Genomic DNA, 27,552 nt, shown 5'->3' with positions numbered 1-27,552 from the left:
TTAGTGGAAGGTAAAACTTCCGAAATCTCCGCGTAAACAACCCTAACAATACGTGACGTACGCGCTAGAGATCACTTCCGGTGTAAGTTAACTTTGGACGGTTCAGTCTACTCTTTCTATCATGTGATTCAGATCAGTTCGACGGCTGTTAACAAGAGTTAAAAACTATATAAATACTGTTCGTTTTCTCACACAAACCGCTCGTAACACATCTGTGTTATTCATCTATCATTACCCTCTGATTTTAGGGAAAAGTTATGGGTAGGGATTGGGTAATGGCTACATTTTGGGACAGGAATGTTGATCCAGGATCAGCAAAATATGTTGATCCAGGAACATGTCTTACGTTTTCCATGAAAACGTTTCACGAAAATGATTTCGGAAAGATTTGAGGCAGTGAAATGGTTTAACAATCTACAGCGAAATAGAGCAAGCTGGTGAAAACTAAGTGCATATTTAATGACTAGGCCTACAATTTCTCGCAAATTACATCATAAGTTGATCAAAAATGTACATTTACACACAAACTGACCACCAGCCACAACTTTCAGACGTCATCTTTTTCTATCTATGGTCGATCTGTCAGCATAATGGTAACATATGGAGTGAAAATAGTATCAAAACCCCTCACAAATGCACACGAGAGATCAGAACATGACTTTTATTAATTAAAACCCCAAACACAGGATCATTTAAAAAAAAAAATCAGTATGATTATGATATGAAAGCTCAAAACAAATAGTCTCAAAACAAAAGTTTTAAAAAAAACTTTACTTCTGCTTTTTGTATGCAGGAATTAATATAAGCACTACATCACTCATGAGGAAGGTGAAGTACAAATACTACATGTAGCCTATATTAATAATGTGTCAGACAATGGACAAGCTGTACAGGTTTTGTTCAACAACTGCATTTTATTGTAACAATCAAAGACATGAAGAATGATGAATTCTGTACATATCTTCCATGAGAAATGTCCAGCTTGTCATAACACTCACAGACATCAATCAAGAACTGTATCACTTGGTGAATAGGCAGGCAAGACGATTTATAAAAACAAAGAAGAACTGCAATGTAAGAAAATCATTGTGACCAAACGTTTAATTCAGACTAACACTGATCAACCTTACGCATGCCGGACGATCCGTTTGAGAGACAAGAGTCACTGCAACCTTCAAAATGTCCTCACGGTAAAGGTGGGTTGTGTTTGCGGGACGGGAGAGAGGGGGTGTGTAGCTGCCTCACGGAGAGGCTGGGACGCCCTGTGCCGAGATGGTGGGAAGAGGTTACCGGGGCAATGCTCCAACACGACACGACTGTCCTATCTAATCAGCAACCATGCCGAGCGATCGGGACCGTTGCTATGGTGACCGCCTTCATCCTAAACTCAAATGAAAGGGTGAAAAGCAGCAGCTCTCTCTCGATCTACTGTTCGCCCAGGGAGTTTTCTATTATTTTCCATTTGTATTGTTGTAGGGCCTATTATTTCTGATGAGACCCCCTTTGTGTAAACTGTGGGACAAAGTAGGAACGGACAGTTTGACAATTACAGCGAAAAATGAGTGAATTCAAATCACACCAAAACCCCACACACCACGACCAAGAACACCACTGTTAGTCTTTTCTCTTTTCTTTTCTTTTTTTTTTTGCTTTAAAACATCTCAATGTTACATAACGAGAAAATAAAGAAGTGCAAAGAACGTGAGGAAGACAAACGTTTTCAGGGAGCAGTGTGACTCAAATCGGAACAGAAAATACAATAAAAAAAAGAATCAAACTAAGTTCATTATAAAACAACTTTTCTAAAAACGTTTAACAAATCAGGCTTTTGTGGAAAAGTTGACACTTTTGCAAAAATGTTAAATACAAATGTGGTTTGCATTCTAATAAATAACTCATCGACTCTTCCTACAAGGAAAAACAACAAATCATCAAAATTGCAACAGCACGTTTAATACTAAACGATACAGGCGGGAGTTTTGTGCCGTTCTTTTTGCAGAATGCAAACGAATAAAAACATTTAAGAATGGAGGCAAATGACGGATACAGTACTAGTTCCTGTTCTTTGAACGCAGCTTACTTGGTTAGTTTCAGAAACACTTGGCAAACCCCCCCCCCCCCCCCCCCCAAAAAAAAATGTTCTTTCTTCGAAGCATGTATTTATCAAGGCGGAAATAAATCATTAATTTTGCATTTGAATCTTGAACTTAAAACATAAAAAAAATCCTAATTTAGTCACTGATCAAAGAAAATTACAAAACAAATCCAGTTTTGCATTGCATTATGGGTTACAGTACACAGTGCAATATGCTCTGTTGCATACTGCACATTTTGCAAAATGTAGAAGGTCTTTCAGCGCACAGAAAACTCTCATACTACGAACAGTATACATACTGAAAAATTAGTATGCTAGTATAGTATTCCGACCATTGCAACTATTCCAGAACATAAGGCCAAGTCATCCTGAAACGTATTCATCAAAGCAGCACACGCTCAAAGAACAGGACGCTAGAAGGTTTAGAGGTTTAGGGGTGGATGAACGGAAGTGGAGGTGTGCTTGTTGGGACGCATGTCCGGAGAAAAGGCCCGTTTCTTTAACCCCCCCATCCCACCCCTTATTTTTATTTTTTTCCTCTGTGGTAAAATGATTTTATCCCAGGTTGGTAATGTTGGCCCTGCCACCTGGGGGCGCCACTATACGTTGAGTGGGACGACGAGGGACGTTGTCGTCAATTTGAGCTCCTGTGAAACAGAGCAAGAAAACACACGTGTGAGAAAAAAAAAAAAAAAAGAGTATGGCCACAATAAAAATTAAGTGTTGAACAGTATCTTTATAGCTGTATAGTGCTTTTCGCAAAAACTTGTTTCAAAGCAGCTTTACAGAAAATCATGATGTTAATTAAATTATATAATGTCCTCATACCTTACTGTTGCATTAATATAATTTACATTTTGTGACTGTACTGGCAATCAAGCATTTAAAATATACAGTATAGTATACTGTATACTGCCCTACAAAGGCAAAGTGCAGTAACTACGCAAATAAAGAAACAGAAAAGGGCCTTTAAAGTTTTTATATCAGGCAGTCAAACATGTTATGGGTAGATTATGTGGTAATGCATCTCTGAAACGGGACATAATTTAACCCAGATATTTTTTCACAAGACAGAACACACGTCATAAAGCCTATTACAACTCTTAACTCAATTTTGAACAAAAAAATGTGTTACTGCACTTTGCCTTTGTAGGGCAGTATACATCACCCTACGTGAGTTTTCTGTATGCCTGCGGATGAAGTTGGACGAACAGTACTTTTATATCCAACTTTATATAACGAGCCGGGCGATAATACATTTTGTAGTGAAACTTTAAAAATCAAGCAGTTGAGATTTGCTAGAGTACAAAATTCTTTATCTGACTGCACTGTGTGTTAGATAATACATGTATAAAACTTTATATAGAGAGAGCTTTGTGATAGGCTAATACAATTTACATTTTGCAAGTAGCCTATATAAACAATCAGAGATTTGCAATATAGTATTTACTGCTTTAAGTGAGCATACTAATTATTAAGTTTGTATCGTATAAATAAAAATAAGATGCATTTTTAATCTAATTATTTGAAATGCTAAAAATCGTGGCTGCAAATGCGTTATCTGAATGGAAGATCATGTGAAGCGCAATGCATTGTGGGATACAGTGTACTGTATATTGCACATGACATGAAATGCTATATATACTGCACGTTACAAAAAGAGTAGTATGGTAGTATGCCATTATGAAAAGGTTGTAAATTATATGTTTGTATTAACAATTAACAAGAGAAGGACATTCAGTTGTGTTCTCACCGGACAGGCTGAATCCAGACTGGTGCAGGTTGCGAACTGGTTGAGGAGCAGTTTTGACTGGAGAAGTCTTACCAGAAGTGACAGGGGTCATGACCTTAGGTGTCACAGTGACCTCACACACGGGGCCGTCGTATAGACCTCGCGGGACTCCGCGCAGCTCAGCAAGCTGTGAAGAGAGACGCCGTAATTCCTCCAAATCATGAATCTCTAATCACTTGTGATGAGTTTTATGTGTGATATGCATCTCTCTTTATATATGAAGAGTTCAGATGCAAAAGCCTCAAAATGCCATTTGAAATTTTCTTCTTTAATGATGATTTTTAGCAAACTTGTATATTTAAGTTCAGTAATTTCACTTAAATGTACAAGTTTGATAAAAAATCATCATTAAAGAAGAAAATTTCAAATGGCATTTAGAGGCTTTTGCATCTGAACTCTTCATATATAATGTGTATGTACCCTGCTGCGGGCCTTTATCCTCTTGTAGACGTAGTCTGGGAAGGGTTTACGGGCGATGTAGCGTCCAGAACCCTCAGTGGTGTGCAGGTTTCCGTCCTCTAGGACGATCTTGCCCTGGCTGATCACCACCAGAGGAGCTCCACGCACCTCAATCCCCTCAAAGATGTTGTATTCCACCGCCTGAGGACGACACAACAAGGGGAAAGCGCTCACATCTGCGTTCTACAAATGTCTGTGTAGTCTGTGCACTTTCAACAAATAATTACATATTGAAACATTATGGATATTCAATGAATTCTTAAACTTCAAGTTTTTGAAAGAAGTATCTTATACTCGCATAGGCTGCATTTTATTCTGTCTGACATCTTCATATATGAATAAGTCACACTCAACATGATCAAAATTATGTATCTATTATCTATCAACAATGGATCATATACTGTAAATCGAGTCAAAACTATTTCAATGTTGTATAAAAACAATTATAAAATGTAAAAACTACTTTTTTCCCTGTAAATCTGTAATATTCATTCATATTATATTGACCAATACTAACAATATTTTCAGTCACATGCAGTCATTTGATAACAAAATTGGGGTTGGTAAGATTTTTAAAGGGCACCTATTATGGCATTTAAAATGTTCCTAATATTGTTCTGGGAGTCCCCAACAACAGTTTTACAAGCATGCAATGACAAAAAACACTTTTGTTGTCTTATAATATGCATTTATTTTTACCTGATTTGCTCACCGACTCCCATATGAATCGTTTTGTTTTTGAAAGCATTTATTTGATCAAAAATACAGTAATATTGTGAAATATTATTACAATTTAAAATAACTGTTATATGTGAATATATTGTAAAGTGTAATTTATTCCTGCAATGTTCAGCATCATTACTCCAGTCTTCAGTGTCACATGATGCTTCAGAAATCCCTCTAATATGATGATTTGTGGCATTTTTGATTATTATCAATGTTGAAAACAGTTAATATGTTTGCGGAAACAGTGAACCATTTTGTTCAGGATTTTTTGTGATCGAAAAATAATTTATTTGAAATCCTTTGCAACATTTCTTAATGTCGTTTTTGATCAATTTAATGCATCATAATGCAAAAATAATCCCACGACCGTAAACTGTTCAGAGGTCACCAGCGCTCAGCGACGGCAAGTGTGACCTCGTGATAGTTCACTCTCCCCATGTTTGACCGCATCAGCATCTCATTCCAGTCAAATTAAATCAGTGTAGACCGCAGGATCGGCCTCGCTGACAAACATGAGCGGACAGAGCGAGCGAGTCAGCAGAATATTAAAACAGCTCCGAGCAGAGGATCATGGGAGTCATAACTAATGGTGTCACCCACATTACGGTTCATTTAAAGACAGACAAACAGCCTGTGATGTAACTAATGTCACATTCAGACCCCAAACTCTTCTCACCAGGTGGTGACTCTTAGCGGAGATGATTTTGGTGGTGTCGGGGTCCCAGAGCACCAGATCGGCATCAGATCCCACGGCGATACGGCCCTTGCGTGGGTACAGGTTAAAGATCTTGGCAGCGTTGGTGCTCGTCACAGACACAAACTGGTTTTCATCCATCTTCCCTGTCACCTGTGAAGCAGAACATTCATCTTCAGGACAAGGTCACAAACGTGTTCTGGGAATAATACAGTAATGAAAGTTACATTGATTTTTTTTTTCCACCAAAGTATAGGTATAGCCTTTAAACAGAATATCACTTCCATAAAAGCAATAAAAGTACCTTTTATTATTATAAATAATGCTAACATGTATTATTGTTTATAATGATAATATTTATTTATAGAAATAATAATAATTTTAATAATTAAAATAACGCAACATGGCTCATTCAATCAGATTTTAGAAAATAGACTAATAATTGATAAATAACTGTTTTTCTAAATGTAACATAAAAATGTATTATTTATAAAAAAATATTGATTATAATCATTTAAAATAATTTCACATTCAGATTTTAGAGAATAAACTATTGATTGATAGATAACATGAATACCCCAAAAATATGAATGTACCATAAAAATATTCATTATAATAATTAAAAAAAAAATGCAACATGGCTTATTTAATCTGATTTTACAGATGACACTTTTGTAAATACCCAGCTACCTTATAATAATAACAATAATTATTATTATAATTATAATAATCAAAACAATGCAACATGGCTCATTCAATCAGATTTTAGAGAATAAACTAATAATTGATAAATAACAGTTTTTCTAAATGTACTACATAAAGATTTGAATTTATTATTTATAAAAAAATATTGATTATAATAATTTAAAATAATGTCACATGGCTTATCCAATCAGATTTTAGAGAATAAACTATAGATTGATAAATAACATGAATACAAAAAAATATATAAGAATGTACCTTATATTAATAATAATAATAACAAAAAACTGCAACATGGCTTTTCTAATCTGATTTTACAGATGACACTTTTGTAAATACCCTGCTACCTTATAATAATAACAATAATTATTATTATAATTATAATACTTAAAACAATGCAACATGGCTTATCTAATCAGATGAAACTATTAATTATTAAATACACACTTTGGCTGCAATAAACCAAAAAAGATAAGCCCATAAAAAGTAACAAATGATTTTGAACAGCAAATTCTCGTTTAATCTGGATCTGTAACACACCATATGCACATATAAAGCAGATAAAGCGTCTCTCACCACACACTTGTCCCAGATGATGGACATTCTCTCCTCAGTGCCGTTGGTTCCCTCCGGGATGAGGGTGAAGTTATCCTTGCCGACGGCCCTTTGAGAGGTGTTGAAGGTGCAGTGGGCACTGCCAGTCACCTGCAGATCACCACTACACAGAAAACACACGCAAAACAGGCAATATAATGTTGAATACCATGCAAATACTATGTTTTTTTAAAATATGTTCTGTTGTGTGTTGCTGAACTTCTGATAATAAAAAAACATGCATCAACTTATTTTATAATAATACATGCAATTTTATGACTGCATATGAATCGAGATTAACAGAGAAATACAATGTCCTGTCACAACACAAGCATTTAAAATGAACCAGTAAAGGCAAAAAGTTGTTTAAAATGGTGGAAATATGATCAGTTACAGGATATGAAATACACTTTCCCTTATAAATCATATACATTTGATTATAATTGTTAGAAAAACACATAAGTGGAATTATATATATATATATATATATATATATATATATATATATATATATATAAATGATATAACCATCCGATACCTTCACTGTACTGTGTTGTTTTAATATAATTAAGATATTATAGCTTTTTATTCATATTTTGAATTTGATGTTTATATTTTCCATTTTAGTTTTTTTATGCCTATACAAATGTTATAGTTATTTTAGTACATCAAGTTAAAATGAAAGTAACTAGCTGAAATAAAACAAGTTTAAGTTTTTTATATGTATATATTTTTTTTGAGTTTATTTAACGTTTATTTTTATTAAAGACAAATTTTAGTTTTAGTTAACTACTCTGAAACTTCTCCCACAGTTTTTTTGTAAGCAAAGCAATTTCTTTCATAATCATTTGCATTTAATCTTAGTTTGTGCGTTGAAAAGCTCACAGTATAGGCCGTTCTTTGTATAATGGTGCCCTCTAGTGATCAGTCCATTAATGTTCGTCCCTTAGCAAACAGGATGATGAATGGGTGAGCATAATGAAGAACCCCTGCTCTGCACACACACACACTCACTGTGGTCCAAATACCCCCTGTAATCTAAGTCCCATAATGCACTAGGACACGCACCAGGCCAGCAGGGAGTTGAGATAGTCCGGGGTGGTGGGGTCAGGGCTCAGAGGTGGAGATGTGATGTAGGCTGCAGCTTTGGCCCAGTTCTTGCTCCAGTAGTGAGTGCCGTCTGTGCCCAGGCTGGCTGAGATGGGCTCTCCGTACACCACGGTCCCTGAGCGGAGAAAGCACAGGGTCAGGGTCGCTACAATGCTTTGAAGAGCTGTTTGCTGCTCAGTAAACACACTAGATTTAAGAGCTAAGCTCATTAAAGTCATTAAATCATGTTTAATTTGGACTTCTCTGTGCATGCTCTTTGAGGTGGTGACCATAGACCTGCATTATATGACTGACAGACAAGAACGGTTTGACCTAAAAATATAAAAAATGAAACTATTGTGGAAACAAAGACCCCGTTGAGGTAAGATAAAACATATCAAAAATTAATTTCAAAGTGAACTATCCCTTTAAATGCCTCATGCATCTGTTTCAAATTCTAAAGCGTTGTTTTGCCTGATTATGTCTGCTAAACAGCTAAAACCAGTCAATGCAGGATGGCTGGACGGTTTAAGCTGTTAAAGCTGGTTTAGCTAGTCACCCAGCCTTACCTGCTAAAGAAGTGCGAAAACCCCTTTAATACCAGCAATGACCAGACTGGAAAACCATCGTAGTCTGGTTTTAGCTGTTGTTGTTTATTTTATGATCCCTTACTGGAAATCAAGTCAAAAAAAGACTAATACAAACTACCTTCTAATAGACATTAGCATAATGCTAAGCTAACTGGTAGTTTAACAGTTATTGATCATTGCACTTATTATAGATAGTGATTAATTTTTTTTTTTAAATTTTCATTACAAATATGTGAAACGATACATCATGAGGCAATGTACTTGCTCTGCTGAAAAATAAAATGAAATTAAAAATACAAAAACTGAAGCTAAATGGTTTAACAGGGTTATTTTCGAGGGGTTTTGGCCAATTATTTCACACTGGGAGACCAATTTGTCCTTCTTATCCCTAGTGAAAAAAAAACAACAACCATTGATTTCATACTAAGTAGGCCTAAGCTACAAATCCATTAACATATTTACTGACATATCGCTTGAGACTTATTGATGTAATTCAACTTTACGTGGAGTACCTCTTAATTGGGCAGTGCGCATTTCTTTATATTAAGCCTAAAATATGTGTGAGTTTTTTTAAACATCACTATTAGTAAGGATAGTATGATCTCTGTATAATATCAGTCTTTAAATGCAAGATATGTAAAGTGTACCTAAAGTATACTCGCAATAGTTCCACTTTAGCACAATCAAATATACTTAAGTATATATTTAGTTGGAACTTTTTCTGAATAACTTAAATGCATTAAGTACAAAATTAGTTTTAATTTAGCAGACTTTAAAGTATATCAATTTAGTATACCGAAAGTATAATTGCAGGGTAGTTACATTAAGTACATAAATATCTAAATGTATTTGTAGTATACTTAGCATAAAGAACCATCTAGATATCTAGAATTTTCATTATTTCTTATTTTTTATTCTAAACCGTTTTAATTATTCTGATTTCTTTTGATTATTTTAATTTCTTCTATGTAAAGCACTTTGAATTGCCATTGTGTATGAAATGTGCTATATAAATAAACTTGCCTTGCCTAGATATAGCTTAAACCAGCTACGGCTAAGCTTAGGCTGGTTTTAGCTATTTTTCAGCAGAGGCTTACTAGTATTACTATTAGGAACAGCATCAGTGTTGGAAGTTGCCTAAAAATGTTGTCTAGGTAGGCAGCTCAATAGTGTTTGGGACATGGTCAGTGTCAAATGGCCTCTAGGAGTGAGAATTAAACCCACGTGACAGCTTTTTCCAAGCTCATCCAAGTGTTGAGTGGAGTGTCGATCAATTCATAGGACTTTTGCATCAAACATCTGATGTACCTTTTTTCCTAGCCTGGGCGATGACATCAGCGGCACTCTTGCTCATCACTTTGGTGATGTAGAGCGGGCAGTTGGTCTGGTTGGCGATGGTCACAGCCCGGTTGATGGCCTCGGCCTCCACCTATAAAACATCGGCCGACACTCACTGACCTTCAGCTGAAATTACAGACGCAGCCGAGGTAAAGTGCTGCTCAGCACCTCCTGAACGCTGACTGCACTTTATGTGCGCCAACGGACTCGGCTAAAGGTTTCTGGAAGGCTGATACCAATGATCAATGACTTTGGCAGCAAAAACAGTGGGAAAGTGGAAAGTCTGAACTCCCCTGATCCCTAAAGGGAAACAAACCATAAATGTGTTTTAGTGCAGCATGTTTGAACGTTATTTTGGAAGCGTTTCTCGGGTCTCGATGTACGTGTAAGGCCAATGACGTGCTAAAAGCCTCCTTCCATGTGGTGCACAGCTGTAATTTTCCAGTATGAATGTTCTGATGGTGTATTTGGTGTGGTCTAGATTGTAGCTAAACTATAGTCAAGGTGCGTTTGAAGCGTTTTACCTCCTCTGGGCGGCTCAGAACGTGTCCCTCTGGACCAGTGATACCCAATCCCAGAATCCTCTTCTGCTCCTAAAAGCAAAAAGAGAGTAAAAGAGATTTATATGGATTTCGCGTCAAAACGTAAAAGCCGATTTATCATTACAGCAATGCAGATATTTTACTTTTTACAAATACTACATTTAATATTATATCTTTTCTTTTCATCTGCATGGACTGTGGAAGGATGATAAATGTCATTAAATATGTCACAATTCAAAAAGTCTTAATGATCCCATATTTTTTCCTTCTTTTGAGGTGATATACTGTAGACTCAATTCAATATAAAAATCAGCTTTGCCATCACAGGAATAAATTACATTTTAAATCTATTCGTACAGAAAACTATGGAAGCTTGTTTGCGCCAAAGAATAAAAAAAAAAATGACGACTTTTTATCTCACAATTGCGAGATATAAAGTCAGAATTGTGCGAAATAGTCGCAATTGCGAGATATAAAGTCGCAATTCTGAGAAATAAAGTCGCAAATGCGAGAAAAAAAAGACAGAATTTATTTTTTGCGCGTTTACATCTCGCAATTCTGACTTTATAACACGCAATTGCGACTTTATATCACGCAATTCTGACTTTATATCACGCAATTCTGACTTTATATCACGCAATTCTGACTTTATATCTCGCAATTCTGACTTTATATCTCGCAATTCTGACTTTATATCTCGCAATTGCGACTTTATAACACGCAATTGCGACTTTATATCACGCAATTCTGACTTTATATCTCGCAATTCTGACTTTATATCTCGCAATTCTGACTTTGTATCTCGCAATTCTGACTTTGTATCTCGCAATTCTGACTTTATATCTCGCAATTCTGACTATATCTCGCAATTATGACTATATCTCGCAATTCTGACTTTACATCTCGCAATTCTGACTTTATATCTCGCAATTATGACTATATCTCGCAATTATGACTATATCTCGCAATTATGACTATATCACGCAATTCTGACTTTATATCACGCAATTCTGACTTTATATCACGCAATTCTGACTTTACATCTCGCAATTCTGACTTTATATCACGCAATTATGACTTTATATCACACAATTCTGACTTTATATCTCGCAATTGCGACTTTATAACACGCAATTGCGACTTTATATCGCGCAATTCTGACTTAATATCTCACAATTCTGACTTTATATCTCGCAATTATGACTATATCTCGCAATTATGACTTTATATCACGCAATTCTGACTTTATATCACGCAATTCTGACTTTACATCTCGCAATTCTGACTTTATATCTCGCAATTCTGACTTTACATCTCGCAATTCTGACTTAATATCTCACAATTCTGACTTTATATCTCGCAATTATGACTATATCTCGCAATTATGACTTTATATCACGCAATTCTGACTTTATATCACGCAATTCTGACTTTACATCTCGCAATTCTGACTTTATATCTCGCAATTCTGACTTTATATCACGCAATTCTGACTTTATATCTCGCAATTCTGACTTTATTTCTCGCAATTCTGACTTTGTATCTCGCAATTATGACTTTATATCTCGCAATTCTGACTTTATATCACGCAATTCTGACTTTATATCTCGCAATTCTGACTTTACATCTCGAAATTCTGACTAGATCTCGCAATTCTGACTTTATATCTCGCAATTATGACTTTATATCACGCAATTCTGACTTTATATCACGTAATTCTGACTTTATATCACGCAATACTGACTTTATATCCTGCAATACTGACTTTATATCTCGCAATTCTGACTTTATATCTCACAATTCTGACTTTATATCACACAATTGCGACTTTATATCACAGAATTCTGACTTCACATCTCGCAATTGTGAGAAAAAGTCAGAATTGTGAGATTAAAAAGTTGCAATTACCTTTTTATTGTTCATTCTGTGGTGGAAACAAGCTTCCATAGAAAACAGACATTTAAAATAGCAATAATATTTCACAATATCACTGTTTTTTACTGTATTTCTGATCATCAAGTGAATGCGGCTTTGGTGAGCAGAAGTGACCTACACTTTTTTTTTTCTATTTATGTGTGGATACATTTATATATGGTGAGCTCACCTCAGCAATGATGTCACCGTTCTCTGCATGCACCTGGGCGATGGCTCCCATATCCCTGATCCCACTGAACACTTCATACATCTATAACAGACAGGAGAAACAACGTTCAGTGTGTTTTCTGAGATCACGCAGTGCAGTGTGTTTTTCATCTGCTCTGGATCTACGGCTTCAGGAAACGTGGTGAAATCCCTCTCAAATACATCAGTGCATGGTGAACTCATCATTACTGCCCCCAAAACACAGAGATTTAAACTTTATGAAGTAAATAAACAGTGTCTAATCCAACTTTATAAGCATAATTGAAGGCATATGCATGAGAGATCATGCTTTACAGTCATACCTGGGAGTCATTTAGCTGAAAAATATCCTTGTAAGCCAAGTAGACCAGGAAAGAGTTGACACCTGGGAGAAAAAAAAGACCAGGATGTTAGACATCATCAGACTTGGACACACATGAAGAGAAGAGCTGCTAGAACAAGCAAGGTTGAAGTAATTGTGTCACAGACAGGAAAATGTGTGTAATTTCAGCCATAAAGTGAATCTTCACTTTCATGTGGGAATACTGTACTAGGAGGATAAACCTATCAATGATGTAACTGCTTTGCAAAACATTGCAAATGGATTATATATATATATATATATATATATATATATATATATATTTAGATTTAACCATTTAAATCAAATTATAATATTATAATAACTTACATATGTCCTGGGTGAATTTTGAATAGAGTTTTAACTGTAGAAATAACATACTAAAATCTTGCTTACATTTTCATTGCACATATTGAATTGCTGAATTACAAACACCTCTTTAAATGCGTTTGCGCCTCCCCCAACTCAAACTTCCCATTCCCAGCTCTTATGGGTGCTTGTGAAGGCATCTCAAAAGTTAAATGGTCCAACATATTAGGAATACTTTTAGCTGTGTTGCTGTGTCATGAAAGAAAGCAATTAAAGCAATTGTTGAGCAAACGCGATTGTCTATTTGAAGAGTTCAGATGCAAAAGCCTCTAAGTGCCATTTGAAATTTTCTTCTAGAATGATCCTTTTTATCAAGCTTGTGTGTTTAAGTTCAGTAATTTCACTTAAATTGCAATGAAGATAACCTATTAATTGTCATTAAAGTGAAATTACTGAACTTGAATATATAAGCTTGATAAAAATGATCATTCTAGAAGAAAATTTCAAATGGCACTTAGAGGCTTTTGCATCTGAACTCTTCATTGATAATAAACCCATCCAATGTTTCTGCAGCAGGTGCATGTGTGAGGAACATACCGTGGTCTTTGACCAGCGCCTCGACCTCCTCCTGCATGCCCTTGTGCCACTCCGTGATGTCCACATGGAGAGAGTAATCACAGCAGGACTTGTGGTCGGCCCACTCCCTCCACTGGTTAAAGGCAGCGATCAGACTAACGCCCGGCTCCGGAACCACATGATCGACTGAAAATACACATCATCAAAAATATAAAAATATTGATCCCATTTATACTTAAAGCGAGGGATCATGTGTATATACTATAGAATTAAACGGAAGGATATTAAACACGTCCCAAACATTTTTGGGTTTAAAAGACACTTAATGTTCAGTGATATTATTAATTTGACTGTGCTGACACTATTGGGTGAGAACAAAACGAGCTGGATAATGAGAACAATCTTCAATAGAGCCGCTTCATAGCTGAATCGAATTTGTTTCATAATTGACCGTTATTGAAATGAACTGAATCAACACTGAACTGACACTATTGGCTTGTGTAAAGCTGCTTAAAGGTGCCGTCTGTAAGAATAACAAAATATGTACTGCAGTCCAAATTCTAAATATCAGAGAAGACTGCACGCTCACGCGGGTCACCAGTTTGAGGACACTGGTCAGGAACGGGCGCATATGACAATGAATCATTTATCCACTTTTTAATATGCTCTCGTTCACAGAGATTTTTAGATGGATATCGAAGCTTTTTAGGATGTGTGGAATCTGCAATCTCTGACCCGGTTTGGCAACCAGGGGTGTCGAAATACTATTGGGTGAACTGGCAGTGGGCGGAGTCACACAGACCAAAACAAAAAACGACTGACGACACCAAACGAGTAAAATAATAAGTAAAATAACTGGCTGTAGAAGTGTTTTTCAGACAAACGAGTACGTGAACTTAGCAGTTTCCTAAATACCTGCAAACATATTATGGTATTTTTATGGTAATTCATATTATGGTATTCTTGGCCTGGTCGCCGTTTCAACTGAGAAAGTATTTTCTACGTGCTTACCTGGTTAAAGGTTAAATAAAAAAAAAAATATATTTTTTAAGCTTTAGTAGAGTAAAAAAGTTACATACAGCACCATTTTTCATTATTTGATTTTTTTTTTCCATATTACTTTTCATAATTTAATTAACTTTGCACTGTTATTGAATCGGTTTATAAAGCAATATGATCAGTTTAAAAAGCTGCTGTCTAATTTGTTCATAAATCAAATTCAGATCAAATGTACATTCTTTATGTAGAAATTTGACTATCATCCCAATCATTTTGAAAATAAAACTTTATAATTAGGGGCAAATTACTGCAGAAAAAACAATGAAATTAATCCTGTTAAATACAAACAAATCATGAGATTATGATACATAGTTGCATATAAATTATTATTTTATAATTATTTTTCTTATTATATATATTTAAACACAATTATATATATATATATATATATATATATATATATATATAATATTGTGTATATACGTAGTATTGTAGTAAAGTATAAAAATAATATTGTATATATATATATAAATAATGTACATATATTTGTGTGTGTGTATAAATATATATATATATATATATATAAATACAAACAAGTTTTATGTATATAATTATTTTTCTTATTATATACATTTAAACACAATTATATATATATATATATATATATATGAAGAGTTCAGATGCAAAAGCCTCTAAATGCCATTTGAAATTTTCTTCTTTAATGATGATTTTTATCAAGCTTGTATATTTAAGTTCAGTAATTTCACTTAAATGGCAATGATAATTACCTATTAATTGTTATTTAAGTGAAATTACTGAACTTAAATATACAAGTTTGATAAAAATCATCATTAAAGAAGAAAATTTCAAATGGCATTTAGAGGCTTTTGCATCTGAACTCTTCATATATATATAATATTGTGTATATATGTAGTATTGTAGTAAAGTATAAAAATAATATTGTATATATGAAGAGTTCAGATGCAAAAGCCTCTAAATGCCATTTGAAATTTAAATTTTCTTCTTAAATGATGATTTTTATCAAACTTGTATATTTAAGTTCAGTAATTTCACTTAAATGGCAATGATAATTACCTATTAATTGTTATTTAAGTGAAATTACTGAACTTAAATATACAAGTTTGATAAAAATCATCATTAAAGATGAAAATTTCAAATGGCATTTAGAGGCTTTTGCATCTGAACTCTTCATATATATACACTCACTGGCCACTTTATTAGGTACACCTGTCCAACTGCTCGTTAACACTTAATTTCTAAGCAGCCAATCACATGGCGGCAACTCAGTGCATTTAGGCATGTAGACATGGTCAAGACAATCTCCTGCAGTTCAAACCGAGCATCAGTATGGGGAAGAAAGGTGATTTGAGTGACTTTGAACGTGGCATGATTGTTGGTGCCAGAAGGGCTGGTCTGAGTATTTCAGAAACTGCTAATCTACTGGGATTTTCACGCACAACCATCTCTAGGGTTTACAGAGAATGGTCCGAAAAAGAAAAAACATCCAGTGAGCGGCAGTTCTGTGGGCGGAAATGCCTTGTTGATGCCAGAGGTCAGAGGAGAATGGCCAGACTGGTTCGAGCTGATAGAAGGGCAACAGTGACTCAAATAACGACCCGTTACAACCAAGGTGGGCAGAAGAGCATCTCTGAACGCACAGTACGTCGAACTTTGAGGCAGATGGGCTACAGCAGCAGAAGACCACACCGGGTGCCACTCCTTTCAGCTAAGAACAGGAAACTGAGGCTACAATTTGCACAAGCTCATCGAAATTGGACAATAGAAGATTGGAAAAACGTTGCCTGGTCTGATGAGTCTCGATTTCTGCTGCGACATTCGGATGGTAGGGTCAGAATTTGGCGTCTACAACATGAAAGCATGGATCCATCCTGCCTTGTATCAACGGTTCAGGCTGGTGGTGGTGGTGTCATGGTGTGGGGAATATTTTCTTGGTACTCTTTGGGCCCCTTGGTACCAATTGAGCATTGTTGCAACGCCACAGCCTACCTGAGTATTGTTGCTGACCATGTCCATCCCTTTATGACCACAATGTACCCAACTTCTGATGGCTACTTTCAGCAGGATAATGCGCCATGTCATAAAGCTGGAATCATCTCAGACTGGTTTCTTGAACATGACAATGAGTTCGCTGTACTCAAATGGCCTCCACAGTCACCAGATCTCAATCCAATAGAGCATCTTTGGGATGTGGTGGAACGGGAGATTCGCATCATGGATGTGCAGCCGACAAATCTGCGGCAACTGTGTGATGCCATCATGTCAATATGGACCAAACTCCCTGAGGAATGCTTCCAGCACCTTGCTGAATCTATGCCACGAAGAATTGAGGCAGTTCTGAAGGCAAAAGGGGGTCCAACCCGTTACTAGCATGGGGTACCTAATAAAGTGGCCGGTGAGTGTATATATATATATATATATATATAAATAATGTACATATATTTGTGTGTGTGTATAAATATATATTAATATATATATATATAAATGCAAACAAGTTCATATACATTTTTATAAACCCATATAAATTCTTTTATGGCCTTGTTATTAATTTTTTTAGACGTACTGATCATAGTGGTGCCGCCAGCGAGAGCCGCTCGTGTGCCCTGGTAGAAGTCATCAGCCGCGGTCATGCCCCGGTCGGGCATCTGGAAGCGGGTATGAACGTCAATGCCACCGGGGATCAGCATCCTGCCGTGGGCGTCGATGATCTTCACACCACCAGGTACTATGAGGTTTTCACCGATTTGCCTGGAGAGAGAAAACAAGCGTCACAAAGGTCAACAGAGGTCATCTCTACAGTCAGTCAATACTTCAGACTAGAAAAATAATGACATTGAATAATAATTAAAACACTTGCTTGATGACTCCATCCTCCATATAGATGTCGGCATGGAAAGACTGATCATCGTTCACTATCTTCGCACCTTTGATTAGTAGACGGTCACTCTGTGAGAAAGGGTCAGACAAAAATGGCATTTATTCCCAGCAGCTGTATGCCAACTATTTATATGTCTGTAACATAATAGGTCTCACATGCTCTCAGTTAAGCACAGAAACACTTTGTTTTTGCATATTGACTATAAAACAAAAATGCATGCACATATTTCATAGTAACATCCCCTTCACTGGTGGTTCTTAAAGGCCACATACCCACTGCTACTAAATACAGGTTTCACACACACACATTTGAATGCTTTTATTTTGATCTGAAAGACATTACAAAGAAAACAAGATCTAACTACTCTGGGAAGGGTTTTTGACAAGGTGACAGATCTACAATTCATGGCTAACACACTTGTACAAGTCTTTTCAGTTATAATACTCGACACATCAAGGATAAACAAAACATCTCCGTCTCCATATCTGCATGCGCAGGATTTTGCAAGCCTTTTTGTATTTGGCCATAAAAGTGATTTGATTTGATACATGTCTTTCCATGACAAGGTCACTGTAGGAAAAATCCAAATGAGATGCAGATCTCTTCAACTGGAGACTGAATCCTGTTATGCATTTTTTTTTTACAGACAAGCACTGGACATGGGGTTCAATCCCAGATGAAGCATAAAGATCGTGCTAAATGGATTGTGACACGCGATCATGGGCACAAATGTTATTTAAGGACACCGCCATTGACTGAAGCCCACATACTCGTCTTTTGTTCAGACACAGAGTTCAATTAGTTTTCAATCAATATTAAATGATTGAATGCCACAGTATTGCCACTTTAACCCATCGTGATAGTGACTTCCAAAGGCATGATGGGAATTGTTGGGGGTTTAAGAAGATCTTAGCTGCATTGTGCTCTGCAATTAATGACCTGAAGAGATAATTGTCATGGAAGACCTGTTCTGTAGCTGCATGTTGACTGCTAATGAGTAGCTATCGTTGAGCCGTGGTTCATGATTCAACAGTAAAAGAGCCTGTAGAGAACAAGACATTGCTGGAAACACTGCTAAAAAGATAAATATTTATAGATGACCACACTTTTTGATATGATTTATCTTACCTCAAGGGCATCCAAGATGTAGGTGTCTTTGTTTACGCAGTAGTTTCAATTTTTATATTTTTAGGTCAAACCGTTCGTGTCTGTCAGTCATATAATGGAGGTCTATGGTCACCACCTCAAAGAGCATGCACAGAGAAGTCCAAATTAAACATGATTTAATGACTCGTAAATGTAAGCACACATCGATGGCCTAAGACACGAAACGAGCGGTTTGTGTGAGAAAACGAACAGTATTTATATCGTTTTTACCTCTTGTAACCACAGCCACGTCCAAGTGATTTAATTTGGACTTCTCTGTGCATGCTCTTTGAGGTGGTGACCATAGACCTGCATTATATTACTGACATACAAGAACGGTTTGACCTAAAAATATCAAAATTGAAACTACTGCGGAAACAAAGACACCTACATCTTGGATGCTCTTGAGGTAAGCGAAAACATACCAAAAATTAATTTCAAAGTGAAATATCCCTTTAAACATGCAAACGAAAATGAGCCCTTATATGTCTCTGAGGCAAAGCCTCTCTACTAAAACACACACAGTAGCTCAGACCACATTTATCACAGCGCTCGCTCAGGCTGTTAGCTGAAAACATCTCGCAGACATCAAAACCATCTTAACTATGTTAGTCACAGTGGAAGGACTCCAGCGATCACGTGGGCTATTTGTGATGTTCACACAGAGCTTGAGATCAAGATGAACTCGTTTTATTCAACGTTGGTCACTCTTCAACACAAATCCATTACTAGCGCTGTGTCTAGACAAACGTCGGCTCATTCTGCAGCCTCAAGGCTCATTAAAACCGATCTCTGCATTTGCTGAACTGCTGAGCTTTCGGCTTATTCAGCACTGGTTTAGTTCTAATGCATTCAGAAATCCTGACCAGTTATATGATTAAAGACTCAATTTAAAGGCAAATTTAACTAAATGGATGGTTATCTTCCTTTATGCTCAATCCAAAAATATAAGTGGCACAGCTGAAGTAGGGCTGGGCGATATGGCCAAAAAATCATATCTCGATATTTTTTGGTCAAATGGCGATATACGATATATATCTCGGTACTTTCTACGTTTTCTATTTAGATAAAGAAAATCTTTATATTAAAATATATATATATATATATATATATATACAGTATATTCACATTCGGCCCAATGATATCCTACAAACAATGTTGATATTGAAGGATATGGAAACAAATATAATATAGGCTATGCAATATATTATGTGCAAAAAGCTTTTGTTTTTATATTGACTAAAAGCTAAACTAAAAATGAAAATAAAAACAAAAACAAAAGCACAAACTAATTATATTAGCCTGCATTTGATTACCCCATTATAATCACTTTCACTTTCATTAAAAATATATACTTGTAGGTTTAAAATTCCACATATGGCACATTTATTTTCTCCAACAACAAATATTTTAGCAATATGTTTATTTTAGTCAGAATTATTGCGTACTACGTAGTACTATTCACGCGCATGCGCGCGCCGGCGCTCGTTCAAGGAAGCATGAATTTTAGCGGAGATTCACTTGCAGAAGCTCGTCCTCTTCTTACATGGACATATTTGTTGTGAAATGGACATATTTGCTTTACTTTCTAACATTTACAGATGGAGAATATGTGAAATGTAAGTTGAGCACTGAGGAAAGCACCACATCTCAAACGCATTAAACAGCGCAAGTATATCTGTCAGTCAGCAACAGTGTCTGTCAGAGCATTTGACAGGGCGGCAAGCTGCCTTAAACTTGTTAACTATATCAAAGTGATTTTGACGCAATTAATATAAGCTTGTGTTTAGGACAAATTGTACTACGTAGCCTAGCTACTTTCACTGCAGCAGCTCACACTGCAACCTCCGCTATTTTTCAGATGTGCTCATATCAAACTACTGTATCGATATAAACGGTATTGCCTCATTCCATATCGTTTCAAAAAAATATAACGATACATCGTACATATTCGATATATCGCCCAGCCCTAAGCTGAAGCATCAACAACATCACCAAAGGAAAACTTGAAGTCCAGTGAAGGACCCAGATAATGTATATTATAGATTATCATTACAGAATATGCTAATGAATGACTAGACGATAATATAACTACACATAAATTCATCATCTAACCATTCAGAAATGTTGTCTACATGTTGTCACCTTCTCTCGAATCCATCTTTGTTGAAGCTCCGCCCACTGTGCGGGAGCAGCAGCTCATTTGCATTTAAAGGGACGGTGTGTTTTTGATCACCTTCAAAAAGTGACAATTTTAACAAGCTATATAAAAATTTCTGTGGGGTATTTTGAGCTAAAACACTTTCACACACTTTCTGGGGACATCAAATACTTATTTGACATCTTGTGAAAAAAAAGGGCATTGTACCACCCCTTTAAAAGCTGCATTTGGATCTCCACCACACAGATAAGTTCCTAATAAAAAAACCTTTCCTAAAAAGAATAAGAGCTTTACATGAGTGAAATAAGAAGCTATTTGCTTTTAATAGTAAAGCAGATCAGTAGTAACAAACAGACATATAGTGTATAAACCAGACCATGCGCTAGAAGACCCGTCCATTGATTCTGACCATATGTGTGGCACAAGTTTAAAAACACAATCAAGTAAACAAATTAATAGTATAAATATATAAAAATGAAGAAAAAATGCTTAATTGTAATACGCAAATTGTTTTTTTAAGTATTCACCCAGTTTTTCAAGGTGTAATGGAGGACAGATATAAATATAGTAATATCTGAAATACAATGACTTAAGATTCAAGACTTCAGATTAAGCTTAAAATGCTTTTAAATCATATCAGAGTCTTGTATTTTAAGAGGCAAGCACACATGAATGGCACAATAATGGCGCATTTACCATTGGATACGGTGTATTTAAGAGATATTAGTAAAAGAACAGAGTTAGAAACAAATTGTTTTTGTCAATGTTGACTTTACAATTTAGTATGAACACATTTTGAGTACTGTTGATGACTAGAAATGAAGTTTGATAGAAAACACCCCTTATTTACCAGCGTTATGACTGAACGGCATGGCGAAAACTACATTTACCAGCATTCTCTGTGGCAACACAGTTAAAAAAATAAACTAAATGCAAAGATGCAGCATCAGATGTTCATCACTAGATAGGTTTCATTATTGCCCAAATAAGTTTTTTTTGTAGTAACTGGGAAAAAAAAACTATTAAAATATTACAATTCACATTTTAACCCAATGGGAAGAATCAGATCATGCAATTATCATGAGGCATATCTGAGACAATCATCATCTCAATCAAATATTTTTCTGTAATCAAATGGGGGGCAGATATAAATATTGTACCAATAAATAGATATATACACATTATAGTTCCAACTATCTCTAATAAAAAATAAAAAAAATGTCATGGTAAAGCATTGGACAGTGTACAATGTAGTGAAAAATATAAACATGATACAAACAAAGTAACCATTAAAATACACACAGTACATGGCCGCTAGTTAATACGAGACTGTGATCTTGTCTGTGTAAAATTACTAATCCTGATAAAACTCTGTTGTAAGAATGTTGTCTTGAAGAACGAAACTTGTCTCTACATGCATTTACATGTTTATGACGTTTGACAACAAAAAACAGCCACAAAAAAGCAAAAGCTGACACCAATCTAATAGCAGACCCACCAAAAAATAACTTTACAAGCTCAAATAAAACACATTAATGTTTCAATTCATAATTCCTGAGGATTCTGACACTACTTACTGTAGTGTATTACTCAAACTGAAAAAAATAAGTTAAAATATTTTTATGTGGTTACAAATACCGTTGATCGCACTGAACTCGTCCTGAACCCAGAAAATGATTTTAATCCATTGTAAACCCTGTGAATGGGCTTAATTGGTCATTACATAACAGCACAAAAATCCCTCTAGTAGATCAAGCAGTCCAAATAGTGTTTGTAACTAAACATTTTTATGGTTGCATGTATTTCCGACAGCTAAGAGAGCCTTGAGACAAATGCAGCACTTAGTCATTTTCTCCTTAGTGTGTATTGCATGTAATGATGGCTTCCAGAGAGCCCATCCATACCAGACCAAATCCCTGCGACCCACTTACAGCAAATCCAGAGCATACTTTTATCCTAAAGACAGACTACTCAACTTGACAACCAGGGGGGCTCCCAGACAAAACGCCTTTCTGAAAGTAATGTGCACTGAGAACTTAGAGAAGTGTGGTCAAACACACAGATTGGTGAAAGTACAGTCACATTTAGCAGTGGTGGAAGTGTTTATGTGGCTGATCAGGTATCTGATCAGGTAAAAAATACAACATTTCCCAGCTTACAAGTTGTAAATACTAGGGCGTGAATGTTTTAACGTGATTTAAATCTGGAAATTACGACATGGTGTGACTGTGAATGCACTTTAAGTTTCAGAGTATCCATCATGATGGGTTGACACACATCAGAGTTTTTTAAGGTGAGCTTCACTGCTGTGCTGTCACTAATTCAAACTGAAGTCAAAGGGAATGACCGGCTGCACTTTTATCAAATCAATGAGAGCATGAGAGAGAACAAGATAAAAGCAGCGGATCGCTCAGACATTCGATACGGCGCGGATGATGAAGTCAGGCGAAGCAGAACATTGGGCTGTGGGAATGTGATTGCTGCAGAAACATGCCTAGAAAGTGGGCTGTGTGTGTGTGTGTGTTTCAGAGGGAAAGGATCGAGTGCTATAGGCCATGTTTGTGATGTCAGACAATGATAAAATGAGAAAGAAGTATAATTTTTAGTATAATTGTAAAAACGTCCCTCTTCAGCCCTTGTCTTTTTGCTTTGAAATAGTTTCATAAGAGGAAACATAATAACTTTGAAATTGTAAGTCATAATTCAGGATAAACACTTACTGAAGCAACTGAGGTTTGCTTTATTATACACACATCAATATTTAGAAAAATCATGCGAGTATCAAACATGATCCATCGGGCTTTTAATGAAGGTTTATTTGTTCATCTCTCAATCATTATATTGCATTGCATTATGTTTTAAAACTACAGAGCGTTGATCATACAGCATCTTACTAAGACATATTATGGGCAGATATAGAGGGATGACTGATATTTATATGCATTATATGTAAGTGTCTGCTGTAATGTTATAAATATCTCACTGGTTTACATTACAATCAGTGAGATACATTTGCCCTTATAGCATTTGCATCAAATTGCATATTTTTGCTCAGTTTGGACCAACACAATTTCTGTGTTTTTTACTCCTTGAGTATGAGCTTCATATTCTCACTATCAAATATGAGCCATCAAAGCCTGATGCAACACTTAAAACACATGCAAACTTGAAATTGTCTAAAGGTTCACTAAACTCTTCCGTTTCAAAACATTTGATTTTTCTCTGCCTATTATTTCAAGTCAGGCTTTACACGGTTTAGAATCTTCATGCAGATCTTTCCCATACAATCTCATTCACATTTCCACATATAATAACTGCACTGTAAAAAAAAATATTGTTGGTTTAACTTAAAAAAAAAAAAATGAAGTAACCTGTCTGACTCCACCCACTGGCAATATTTGAAAAATGCTGAAAAAGTGGGCAGACCCCAGCGGAGATCGAGGGGACGAAATAGATGCTAAAACACTCTATCCTGATCGTTTTCAATACTCGCAATTCCAACTCCTGGCTCGCTACAGTGGTTTTGACGAAACAAGCTGGTTTTTATAATGCCAAGAGCGTGATGAGCTGAAACGTGCGTACGTCACGAAGAACCGCTAACATCTAATAGTGAAATTCAACTGCAGTTCCACCGTTCAACCTGAAGAGGGCAGCACTAAGACGTTTTTACACCATTCATTGTAAAAATTAAACACTTTATACACAAATGTCAAAAAAGTTACTAAAATCAATGACTGGTATCAATAAAGATCCATTCTTAAAGATCATTAACTAAAAAAAAGTTGGTTTAGTTACTCTTTAAAAATTTAAGTTGAAAAATTGAGTTAATACAATGAAGGTGATTGATTTAATCACCGGAAACTTAAAATATTATGTTATCTGAACTACATAAATTATTTAGGTTGATTTGACAAAAGAAATATTGTTGTAATGATTACAAATCATGAATATATATATATATATATATATATATATTTTTTTTTTTTTACAGTGGGGTGCCAGCCAAACTCGCCTTTAAATTTACAATTACACATGGCAGCTTTTGATTCTAAACACGCAAATGAGATTTAAAACCTCATCAAAGCTGACAAACAATATGATAAGACTTCAAATATATAGTCAATCAGTCATATGGACTAGTTGTACCACTGTAAAAAAAAATATTATTGGTTTAACTTAAATGAAGTAACCTGGTTGCCTTAAAATTTTAAGTTCATTGAACTGTTGTGAGTTGATACAACGAAGGATAATTATTTAATCATCAGAAACTCAAAATATTATGTTATCTGAACTACATAAATTATGTAAGTTGATTTGACAAAAGAAAAAATGTGATTACAAATCATTAAAATATTTTTTACAGGTCATTTTATTGTGCTTTTTTGTTACTTTTAGAGCTCAGTATAAACTGTAAACTTGTACGCAAAAGAACTGTATTCATATTCAAACACACCGCAGATTTGGAACAATGCCATAACGTGAACTAGTCCTTTAAGTCTTTGAGTGTGTGTATAGTGTATAGTATCAGCGTTTGCCCCCCACCGGCAGTCTTATCACCATCCCTTAAGATGGCTGAGGCTTAGCTGACGTTTAAGAGCTAAAGGCGAGATCTTTCGAGTTTTCCTCTTTCTCCCTCCTGTCCCAGATCTGTCCGTTCCTGCATGCCTTCTGCAACCAGATCACCGCCTCTAAAACAATCCCAGAGAACACCGATGCAGTGCACACACACTCTCCTTGCACTACAGGCCAGTGGTGGACGGAACATGTATTACAGGCCACATACCATGACATACACTTTACATTCACTGACCTACTTTTCAGATCCATTTCCTCTGGAGACGGTTTTCTGCATTTGCCACGGCTATCAAACCAGCGGGGGTGTACGAGGAGGCCATTGCTCCGGCATTTAAACCCAAGCCGCTTTTTTACATTAGGCTAATGAATTGCACTTTTGACCAAGCCATCATTCACTGAAGATATGCAATAGATATTTGAAGGCTCATGGTGAATAACGCTTGATTCGATTCTCTGATTTGAGGCTATGAAGGATGCATGCTTTTCACAAGCCAGTTTTTCAAGTTTTCAGTGCATGCAAAACCATAATTCACACAGATTTCCAAAGAACTGCAACGATGCAATGCTTCACGGAAGATAAGACATTCCTAGGTAGATGAGACATTTTCCCAGGATCTTAAAATAATACATGTAGCATGCATGTTGAAAAAAATGTCAATGCATACAGACACCAATGAGTGACATGATGGGACACATTTTAATGTAATAAATTGTAGTACCCTATTGCAATCAAATGTGGACAGGTTATGTTTATGGATAGGGATAATGCATTATATTCTATTTAAACGAGTCTGACAGCTTTTGCATATGGAGGTATTCATCCAGTGGGACCAATTGCGGAGCTTTAATGGATCTGACCCACAAAGAAACCCGTGCGTGTGTGTGTGACACTGAAATGAGAGGTGACAGTAATCCAACATCTGATGTAAAGGTATTGGCATAGCCTTACTGGACCACTGTGAAAGCACAAAACCGCATACTGCATATAGGCTTAAGCACTGAAAAACCATTCAGGAATCATTTCATCACATCATGTTCATAATCGCTATGAGTGTTTTCAGAGCACCATTCATTGATCTGTACTCACAGTGATGCGAGGGATGTTCTTTTTGCCCTGGTATCCGGACATCTCTGCGCTGATGGCTGGAGATCCGCACGCGTAATGGTTCCCGATGCGCGTTTGGAGAAGCTCAATGACACCCGCCGCTGTCGGCACTGAACAACCCGGATGCGATGGTGGGATGTTTCCAGACAATCCTGCAGAGATTCTGAAAGTGGATGATGAAGTTTCAGGAGACGGGCTCTTCTCTCTTGTTCCGGCGCAGCGGCAGGACGTTCCAGACAGACACTGATGGAGATTTACGCGGCCAAAGCCACCGTGCATGCGCAGCGCAACACCCCACCCTGATCCACGCACGCACACACACGCGCGCGCACGCACGCACTGTAAGGAATATTCTATTTCAATAGATTTTCTATGTATACCTATACAATCACATGTGTAATTTAATGATAAACTTGAAACATAAAAGCATTCAGAAGAGTTAGATTTTCTGTATAAAATGAACTGATAAAAATGTATAATATATCCCTGGCTGTTTTGTTGGGATAATATACACTTTGTATAACTATACAGATTTTGTTTAGTTTTGTTTGCGGTTCAGATTCAACCCAATTCAAAAGTAAAATAAAAATACAAACCAGTCTCCTGGTCTATCCCTAATGACATTTATGAAATAAAATCAAATAAAAGTATATATTATATT

The 27,552-nt window shown here is 36.1% G+C and overlaps 1 protein-coding gene across 2 annotated transcripts; it reads right to left on the bottom strand.

The window, feature by feature from the left end:
* Positions 1-647: 647 nt before the first annotated feature.
* On the bottom strand, positions 648-27,552 carry dpysl2a (dihydropyrimidinase like 2a). 2 transcript variants are annotated; one of them, XM_089119869.1, is made up of 14 exons: positions 26,874-27,552; positions 17,884-17,972; positions 17,590-17,774; positions 14,010-14,174; positions 13,066-13,127; positions 12,726-12,806; positions 10,604-10,672; positions 10,050-10,170; positions 8,131-8,287; positions 7,045-7,186; positions 5,749-5,919; positions 4,308-4,487; positions 3,849-4,014; positions 648-2,742 (listed from the first exon to the last, which is right to left on the bottom strand). In XM_089119869.1, exons 1-14 carry the CDS (start codon positions 27,168-27,170, stop codon positions 2,651-2,653), a joined length of 1,977 nt encoding a protein of 658 aa, XP_088975995.1. In that variant the 5' UTR covers positions 27,171-27,552; the 3' UTR covers positions 648-2,650. The 2 variants fall into 2 exon arrangements, with proteins under 2 accessions (XP_088975995.1, XP_088975996.1); XM_089119870.1 differs by lacking the exon at positions 26,874-27,552 and adding an exon at positions 21,166-21,184.

This window comes from Pimephales promelas, chromosome 14 (genome assembly GCF_988280905.1).
Source record: "Pimephales promelas chromosome 14, fPimPro1.hap1.1, whole genome shotgun sequence".
Lineage (NCBI taxonomy): Eukaryota > Metazoa > Chordata > Actinopteri > Cypriniformes > Leuciscidae > Pimephales > Pimephales promelas.
This window is presented reverse-complemented; position numbering and strand designations above follow the sequence as displayed.